The sequence below is a fragment of the Sorex fumeus genome, unplaced genomic scaffold (genome assembly GCF_029834395.1).
Source record: "Sorex fumeus unplaced genomic scaffold, SorFum_2.1 ptg000270l, whole genome shotgun sequence".
NCBI lineage: Eukaryota > Metazoa > Chordata > Mammalia > Eulipotyphla > Soricidae > Sorex > Sorex fumeus.
In genome coordinates, this window is record NW_026606327.1 from 48,401 (window position 1) to 57,848 (window position 9,448).

Consider the following 9,448-nt stretch of genomic DNA (forward strand, 5'->3'; position numbering starts at 1 on the left):
AAGGGCCGCCTGCACCCTGGCTTCCGGCACCCGTCTCTGGTTCCTGCTTGAAGACTGGCAGACAGGCCAGGGTGCCCCTCACCCAGACCCCAGACCCCAGAGCCGTCAGCTTTATCCCTGCACATGTGTGTCACATTTCTGAGCTGTATGGGGGTCACCGACCCCCCAGCCTGGGGTGGTGAGTGACCAGGGACCTCGGGGGCGGGTGAGCTCTGCATGTGTTCCCAGAGTCCGTCCTGCCACGCAGGTGTTACTGAGGCATGAATACATGCATGTCGGCCTGCACGTATGAGCATGGATGGGTACACACGTGTGTGGGCACAGGGACGCACGCGTGTGCATGTCCGCGTGGGCCTGTCCACGGGCGTGAGTCCCAGCACCCGTGTGTGGGTTTTGTACTGTGTCCTCATGGCTGTGGGTGACATACCACGCCTGAGGCTGTGCGACTCACCCAGGCTCACCCAGAGTGGGACGGTTGCTCACGCACGTTGGCCGGAAGCGTCACGGGCTACCTCAGTTGTGGCGCTGGCCGGGGGTGGTGCCAGCCTGCAGTACTGGCTGTCACTTGCCACATTGGGGACGGCAGAGCGCCCAGCTGCCAGGCCTATGCTTCTGTGGTAGCACTGGGGATCGAACCCACGACCTCAAGCTTCCTGGGCAGGTGCTCTGAGCCCTGAGCTGTCCCCCCGTCCGCAGGGCTCTGACGTCAAAGGCTTTGTTGGGAGCAGAGGGGACACTGAGAAGCAGTAGGTGGGCGCTGAAGCAACTCTGAGCCCGAGTATCTGCACACGCCAGATTTCCCGATGAGGCCTTGAGCTCTCCGTAACTGCATTCTCCCAGGCACGGCCCCTTCCAACGCCCCCAGAACCCCAGAGGGCAACCCAGCCCATGCCCTGCTGCCGGGGAAGAGGCGGGCGGGCGGGCAGGGAGTGTGGCTCACACCAGCCGTGTTGCTAAGGAGACTCGCCGCCCGCTGGAAGGGAGGTGCCGGGGGTAAGGCAGATAAATCAATAAGCAATCCTATTTTTATCAGTTCCCTAATGATCACTGTGAACCCGCCAGATGAGAGAGCTGCAGAACCCAATGGGTCCAGGAGCGGCCGTTCCGCACCGCTCCGTGGGTGTTTGGGGACAGTGCCAGGGAAGTTCATGAAAGGGAACCCCTGGGAGGGCAGGAGCGGGGGCCTCGCAGCTTCTAGATCCTTCTCCCACCCCTCCACCCCCCAAGTTTCGCCAGTGCAGCCCCCTCTTCCCCCCCCCCCCCCCCCCCCCCCCCCCCGCCGGGCTCATTCCCTCAGATCAGGAAGCGGCTCTGGGCTGGTTGTTTTTCTGTTTGTTTGTTTTTGAATTTTTCAGAATCAATGTGGCTGTAATTGATGTTCTAATTTAGAAATTAAACGCATGCTCCCGGGAACACTCAAGACTGGAGCCCAGGAGTAGCGGAGAGAGGGAGGCGAATTCCGCCCCCCCCACCTCGGGGGAGACGGAGTGCCCTTCCAGATCCCTTATTCCTCGCCGACTCTAGAACGTTATTAGAACGTTGTCACCGTCTGGGGTTTAGGGAGCTGGTCTCTGCACGCTCCTTTTGCCTCCAACAGCTGCTGTGTGTGCCCTGCATGGGACGTTGACATCGGGAGATGGTCTCTGTTCACGGTGATCAGGGCAGTTTTCGGGGACCCCCTTGGGCTGGGCAGGAGGGGCTCAGAGGTGACTTGCTCACAGACCCACATGCAACCGGCTACCAGGATGGAATCATGCCCTTCCGGAATATTCGGCGTCTGGCCGCGGGGGTCAGGGCATCGCAGCCCTGGGCTTGCAAACTCATTTCGTTCCTGGTTTAGGGGTCACACCTGCTGGGGCTCAGGTGGCTTGGTGATGGGGGGGACCCTGCAGTGCCGGGCATGAAACCCCAGGCCCTGGCATACAAGGCGTGTGCTCCTTGTTCTTTGAGGCCTGGACAACTTGGGGAGACCCTGGCCTGCCCCACCTGTCTGGGGCTCTCCTGGACGGTGCTGGGACTGGACACTGGGGGGAGGGGCGGAGTCTGGGGCGAGGGGCGGAGTCTGAGGCGAGGGGGCGGAGTCTGGGATGAGGAGCGGAGTCGGGTGAAATCTGAGAGGAGAGGTGGAACCTGGGACCAGGGGTGGAGTCTGGTGCTGGGGGTGGAGTCTAGGATTGGGGCGGAGTCTGTGGCAAGGGGCGGAGCCTGGGATGAAACCTGAGACGAGGGGTGGAACCTCGGACCAGGGGTGGAGTCTGGTGCTGGGTTTGGAGTCTAGGGTTGGAGCAGAGTCTGTGGCAAGGGGCGGAGCCTGGGGTGAAATCTGAGAAGAGGGGTGGAACCTGGGACCAGGGGTGGAGTCTGGTGCTGGGGGGTGGAGTCTAGGGTTGGGGCGGAGTCTGTGGCAAGGGGCGGAGCCTGGAGTGAAATCTGAGACGAGGGGTGGAACCTGGGACCAGGGTGACCGGCTGAGATGAATGCGGTGAGGGCAGAGTCTAGGGCTGGAGGCGGAGTCTGGGGTTAGGGGTGGAATCTAGTGCTGGGGGCGGAGTCTGGGGCAAGTAGCAGAGTTCAGGAGGGCGGAGTCAGGGGCGAGGGGTGGAGTCTGGGGGGGATGAAGTCTGAGATGAGGGGTGGAACCTGGGGCCAGGGGTGGAGTCTGATATGAATCAGGTTGGGGCGGAGTCTGATGCTGGGGCGGAGTCTAGGGCTGTGGGCGGAGTCTGGGGCTGTGGGCGGAGTCTGGGGCTGTGGGCGGAGTCTGGGGCTGGGGGCGGGGTCTGGGGCGAGGGACGGAGTCTGGGCTAGGGTACAGTCAATTCCCAAGGCAGGGGATGCTCTGTGTTCTGCATCCAGTCTGAGGACACGCTGCCCGTTCTGAGCGCCCTCTGCTGTCCTCCCAAGGGGCAGGGGTCGGAGAGTGTGTGTGTGTGTGTGTGTGTGTGTGTGTGTGTGTGTGTGCGCGTGCCCCCACGGGCCCCTCTCTCTGGTGACTGCCTTAACTCGCCTGCCTACGCCCTTCGAGTACATGATCCTGGCCACCATCATCGCCAACTGCATCGTCCTGGCCCTGGAGCAGCATCTCCCGGAGGACGACAAGACGCCCATGTCCAGGAGGCTGGTACGTGCCCCTTTGCCCGTGCCCGTGTCCCTCCACCTCTTCCCCCTGGCCGCCTTCCTTCCCCCGTCCTGCCGCCGTTTGGAAGGACCAAGAGAGACGAGGGACCCTTGGAAAGGGCCCATGAAGTGTCAGAGGCCTGGGACATGGTTCCGAGGACGGGTTTGGTCTCCACATGGCATCACTGATACCCCCTTAGTTGGGGGAGTCCCGGGGCGGGAACTCACCTCGGGGCTCTGTGCATGCTGAACTCGCATGCAGTTTCCCCCGGCTCGGAGAGAGACCTCTTGCAAGGGACCCGGTTCCAGCACACGGGACATGCTATGTGCCACCACCAGCCGGGAAGTCTGGGATTCTCTTTCCTCGGGGACTTGGCGAGGGAGTGGGGAAAGCGGGGTGCCGGCTTCCGTCAGGAGGGTGAGGTCACATCCTCCTCCTTAGCTTGCCCTTCCCCGTCCAGTGCAGTTCCAAGAGACACACCACAAGTTTAGTGTGTAGACATGCAGCCGGGCAGGCGATGGCTCAGAGTGGGGGGCGGGGGGTTGCAGCTTGGCATGTGGCAGCCCCGGGTTCTGTCCCCAGCACTGCATGGTCCCCCAAATACCTCTGGAAGCTGCTCCTTAACTCCCGAGCACTGGGCCAGGAGTAGCCCAACTCTGCCCCTCCCCCCCATTAGTAGGAAATTAACAAATCCAGATGTGTGGGGGAGTAACTTGGGTAATTGAGCCTGGCTGGGCAACCTAGAGCCGGTGAAGCCCGCTGACCTCCGGGAGCCTGGCAGTGACAGCCACTTGCTGGGCGGGGTGCGCTCTGGTCCTGGGGACCCGCCCTCCTTCCCTCCCTCCTTCCTGCCAGCTCCCTGCCCCGGCCAGCTCTGGCTGCTGGCGGCAGGGGACCTGCAGGAGAGGCCCAAGGCGGTGGTCCGGGCTGGCGTCTCCCTTCCTGTCTTACCTCCCTGGACCCCGACCGGAATCTGACCGGTTCTCCGGTTCCTTCCGCAGGAGAAGACGGAGCCGTATTTCATCGGCATCTTTTGCTTTGAGGCGGGCATCAAGATTGTGGCCCTGGGCTTCATCTTCCACAAGGGCTCCTACCTGCGCAACGGCTGGAACGTCATGGATTTCATCGTGGTCCTCAGTGGGTGAGTCATTGCCCCCCCCAGGTCACCATGGCAACCAGCAACCTCAGAGCAGGGCCGAGGAAGGGGTGAGGCCCCAGGGATCTGACCTCGGGACCCACCTCCCGCAGGGCCAAGCTCTGGGCGCCGGAGGGTGGTACCCTCAAAGATGAGCCCCTTTTGGGGGGTCGAAGAGGGCTCCCCCATCATTTCCGAACTTACCCTGAAGACAGATGAGCGGGCGCAGAGAACTCTCTTCCTTCCGTGCGACCCCAGGGTCAAGACGGGGGGGGGGTGTTTTCCAAGGATTCGGGGGTGGGTCTGAGCGTGGAGGAGACCCCAGTTCCATCCCAAGTGGGGGGTAGCACCCCCACCCAAACCCCACTAGGTTGTGACCCCTCCCACACCCACCCCAGCGTGCTAAAACCTTGGATAAAGGATTTATTTGGAAATGAGCAAAATGGCGTGTGCAGGGCTGAGGTGTGTGTTGGGGTGGGAGGGGGAGGGGAGACATCGTGCTAGGGGCAGGGGACACTGTGTCAACATTAGAGGGGGCATGGGCACATGATCCATCCATGTTGGAGGCTGGAGGGACACTCTGTCTGGTGGGTGAGTGGAGGTACGCAGTGTCACCATTGGGGATCAGGGGGACACGATGCCCGGGTCCACCCTAAATGTCCCCGCGAATGGCTCCTTCTGGAATGTTCCAGAATGGCTCCCTTCTGGAATGTTCCAGAATGGCTCCTTTCTCGAACATTCCAGAATGTCTCCTTCTGGAATGCTCAGAACACACCTGGAGTGGGTGACCCTCGGCTACTGAGGGAGTCCCCAGGGCACCCACTGCCCGACAGAAGACACCTCCGAAGACCAAGAGCGAGTCTGTGTCCGGCGGCACCGTTTCTGCCCGCGTTCTGTGAGCTCCCGAGCTAGAATCTTCCTCTCTGCTGCCGGTTGGTTGTCGTATCGGGGGCGTTGCTGGGGATGAAACAGGGAGCTGTCCTCCGCGGGAAGCAGGGGTGTGACCATTGGGCCACCTCTCTGGCCCCTTGATTTTCAGCTTCCCCACAAGCCTCTGTCTTTCCCGCACTTGAGTCTGGGGGATCGCTAGCTGCACGATCTGCAGTTTCTTTATCTGTTTTATTTTTTTTGGGGGGTCACACCGGCAGGACTCAGGCTGCTCCCAGGTCAGTGCTCAGGACGTGAAGCCCGTCGCCCCATCAATTCTCCGGGGGCTCTGCGTCTGCAGCTTTGGGGACACTTGGGTGACTTCATTTGGGGTGTTGGCTGCAGTCATTCAAGGCGTCCCCCCGGACTTTTCCTGGGCCCCCTGGGACAGGCCCGGCCACGTAGAAGGGCTTCCGGGCGCCCCTGGGTGCAAGCGTGTATCTGCAGCAGGGGACAGGCGTGGACAGGAGCGGTAGCCGCGGGCCTCAGGGGATCCCTCTGGGGGCTGGGCCGGCCCCGCCCGCTGCCCAGGAAGCCCTGGGCTATGGCCTTGTCCTCTGTCCGGCTGCCTTTACAGTTCCCCTTCTTGGTGGCTCTCCAGTCACCATGCCTTATGGATGGACCTGGGGCCCGTGGCTGTTGGTGGATGGACCCAGGCCTGTGGCTGTAGGTGGACGGACCCAGGGCCCATGGCTGCTGGTGAACGGACCCAGGCCCATGGCTGTTAGTGGACGGACCTGGGGCCCGTGGCTGTAGGTGAACGGACCCGGGGCCCGTGGCTACTGGTGGATGGACCCGAGGCCCGTGGCTGTTGGTGGATGGACCCAGGCCTGTGGCTGTAGGTGGACGGACCCAGGGCCCATGGCTGCTGGTGAACGGACCCAGGCCCATGGCTGTTAGTGGACAGACCTGGGGCCCGTGGCTGTAGGTGAACGAACCCGGGGCCCGTGGCTACTGGTGGATGGACCCGAGGCCCGTGGCTGTTGGTGGATGGACCCAGGCCTATGGCTGTAGGTGGACGGACCCAGGGCCCATGGCTGCTGGTGAACAGACCCAGGCCCGTGGCTGTTAGTGGACGGGCCTGGGGCCCGTGGCTGTTGGTGGATGGACCCAGGCCCGTGGCTATAGGTGAACGAACCCGGGGCCCGTGGCTACTGGTGGATGGACCCGAGGCCCGTGGTTGTTGGTGGATGGACCCAGGCCTGTGGCTGTAGGTGGACAGACCCGGGGCCCGTAACTGCTGGTGGTTGGACCCAGGCCTGTGGCTGTTAGTGAACGGACCTAGGGCCCGTGGCTGTTAGTGGACAAACCCGGGGCCCGTGGCTGTTGGTGGATGGACCCGAGGCCCGTGGCTGTTGGTGGATTGACCCAAGCCTGTGCCTATAGGTGGATGGACCCGGGGCCCGTGGCTACTGGTAGATGGACCCAGGCCTGTGGCTGTTGATGGATGGACCCAGGCCTTTGGCTGTTGGTGGACGAACCCGGGGCTCGTGGCTGTTGGTGGATGGACCCGAGGCCCGTGGCTGTTGGTGGATTGACCCAAGCCTGTGCCTGTAGGTGGATGGACCCGGGGTCCGTGGCTACTGGTAGATGAACCCAGGCCCTTGGCTGTTGGTGGATGGACCCAGGGCCTGCGACTGTTGGTGGATGGGCCCAAGCCTCTGGCTGTAGGTGGATGGACCCGGGACCACGGAAACTTGTGACTGTCCCTCAGGAGTGGGGACCCTGAGGTTCACCTGCCACGTGGTGGGTTGCTTTCGTGGCACCCTGAGATTAGTCTTCGTGTCCTACCCAGGGGTTCAGGGGTATGGCAGATGCCTCGGCTTCCTGTCCATGGGATGGGGGTGCCCACAGCCGAGGGTGGAGTCCAGGTGCAGGGAAGTTCCCGGCGCCCCACTCTGGGGCAGCCTGATTCTGCCCCTCGATGTAGACCCAGCGGGGCCCTGAGATTCACTCATTCCTCAATGCATTAATTCACTCAATAGTTTATTTACTCAGTCTCTCAGGCAGTTACTCATTCAGCCGTTTTTCATTTGGTCACTCGTTCATTCACTCCCTCACTCAGCCCCTCACTCAGTCCCTCACTCAGTTCCTCCCTCAGTTCCTCACTCAGCCCCTCACTCTGTCCCTCACTCAGTTCCTCCCGCAGTTCCTCCCTCAGTCCCTCACTCAGTTCCTCACTCAGCTCCTCACTCAGCTCCTCACTCAGCCCCTCACTCAGTCCCTCACTCAGTCCCTCACTCAGTTCTTCCCTGAGTTCCCCCCTCAGTTCCTCAGTCCCTCAGTAAGCCCCTCACTCAGTTCATCACTTTCTCACTCCCTCACTCCCTCACTCAGTTCCTCACTCAGTCCCTCACTCAGCCCCTCACTCAGCCCCTCACTCAGTTCATCACTTTCTCACTCCCTCACTCACATCCTCACTCACTCCCTCACTCAGTTCCTCACTCAGGTCCTCACTCAGTCCCTCACTCAGTTCCTCAGTCCTTCAGTCCCTCACTCAGTCCCTCATTTAGGTCCTCAGTCCCTCAATCCCTCACTCCGTCTCTCACTAAGTCCCTCAGTCTCTCCCTCAGCCCCTCCTCCTTCTTTCCCTCCTTCAGTGTCCCGTGTGCCGTTGTTCGGAGCATTCGGTGGGGAGAACACCCCCAGCCCCTGCCCTCTCACTCCCTGAAAGGCAGTGAACTATCCCATCCCCCTCTGGACACTCCTGCTGGACACTGTGGGCGTTCCGCTGGGCACGTGCCGGGTGGAGCCCCTGAGCGACTCAGAGTGCCCTGGAGTCATTGGTGCGTCCCGTCATCCTTAGAAGCCTGGACCAGGTGGGGTGATGGAAGAGACGGCGAGTGTTGGGGGCTGAGACCCCAATGTTGAGATGTGCAGACATGACTGGGTGGGGGGCACTCCTCCGGGAGGAAGTGTGAGTCTCTGATCTGAGGGTGGGTGCGCCGGGGGCAGTGGTCAGCGTGGCTGGCCCGGGAGTGCAGGGGTCTGTCCCCCGGCCGAGGGCAGAGGGGAGCCGTGACAGGCTCTGGGTTGGGGGCGCGGGTTGGTTCTGAGTTTGCCCCATTGGGTGTCTTGTTTAGTCACAGTCCACTGGGGTGGGATGGGGGGTGAGGGGGCCCCCAGGCTGCGACTGGGGAGGAAGGAGCAGGGGCCGGGGGTCCCAGATCGGGGGCTTTGTCGCGGCTGCCTCAAGCGCTCGGGCTGCCAACACCAATTCCCCTCACCCTCACCCGCGGGGTATTTTTAGCGGGTTCGCGCGGGGCCTCCCCGGGGAGCAGGAATACTCTGGAAAGCTCCGATTCCCCCTCGGAGCCTTTGTCTGCAGAGCTGGGAGTGTGGGGGAGGTGTTGGGAGCAGGGGGGGTCCCCCCGGGAAAAGCCTGTGAGACTCCAGCGAGGAGCTGCCTGTCCTCCGGGGCCCTGCGGGGGTGGGGAAACTGAGGCTGACGGGTGGGGAGGGTCATGGGAAGGGCCAGGGAGACCAGGGTGTCGCGTGCAGGGTTGGGGGGACCCCACGATGCCTGAAAAGGCTGCCCCACGCGTGAGGTGCCTTTGGGGGGGCTCGTCCTGGCTTCCACCACTTGGTTGATACCCAGCTCCGAGCCTGGGTGCACAGAGCACCCCTTTTATTTATTTATTTATTTATGTTTGGCTTTTTGGGTCCCACCCGGCGATGCTCAGGGCTGACTCCTGGCTCTGCACTCAGGGGTCTCTCCTGGTGGTGCTCGGGGGACCCTATGGGATGCCGGGGATCGAACCCGGATCTGCCACGTGCCAGGCAAACGTCCTACCCACTGTGCTATCTCTCCAGACCCTAAGCAGGATAATATTTTTAAAATTAAATTTATTGGGGGGGGTGCGGGGTTCTTGGGTTCTTTAATTTTTTTTTCTTTTTGGGTCCCACCTGGCGATGCACAGGGGTTGCTCCTGGCTCTGCACTCAGGAATCACTCCTGGCAGTGCTCAGGGGACCCTAGGGGATGTTGGGGATCGAACCTGGGCTAGCTGCGTGCAAGGCAAACGCCCTCCCTGCTATGCTATTGCTCCATCCCCGACCCCCCCATTTTAAACATTTTTAATTTTTTTTTATGTAGGAGAACTGCTGTTTATTCAGCCATTGATTTAAGCTGGTTGAATTGGGCATGAACTCCACAATATTTTATTTTATTTTTTTAATTGGATAGACCCTTACAAAGCTGTTCCTGATCACAGTTCAGTCACACAGTGATTTAGCACCCGTCCTTCCACCAGGGCACATTTCCCACCA

At 61.6% G+C, this 9,448-nt stretch overlaps 1 protein-coding gene across 1 annotated transcript in view; it reads left to right on the forward strand.

The window, feature by feature from the left end:
* Nucleotides 1–4,472, forward strand: part of LOC130018802 (voltage-dependent R-type calcium channel subunit alpha-1E-like) — a 48,020-nt gene extending 43,548 nt beyond the window's left edge. Inside the window, exons 3-5 of the mRNA XM_056109493.1 lie at nt 3,015–3,121; nt 4,120–4,259; nt 4,367–4,472. Coding sequence (XP_055965468.1) covers nt 3,015–3,121; nt 4,120–4,259; nt 4,367–4,472 — 353 coding nt within the window. The remainder of the gene's footprint in view (nt 1–3,014; nt 3,122–4,119; nt 4,260–4,366) is intronic.
* Nucleotides 4,473–9,448: the final 4,976 nt, after the last annotated feature.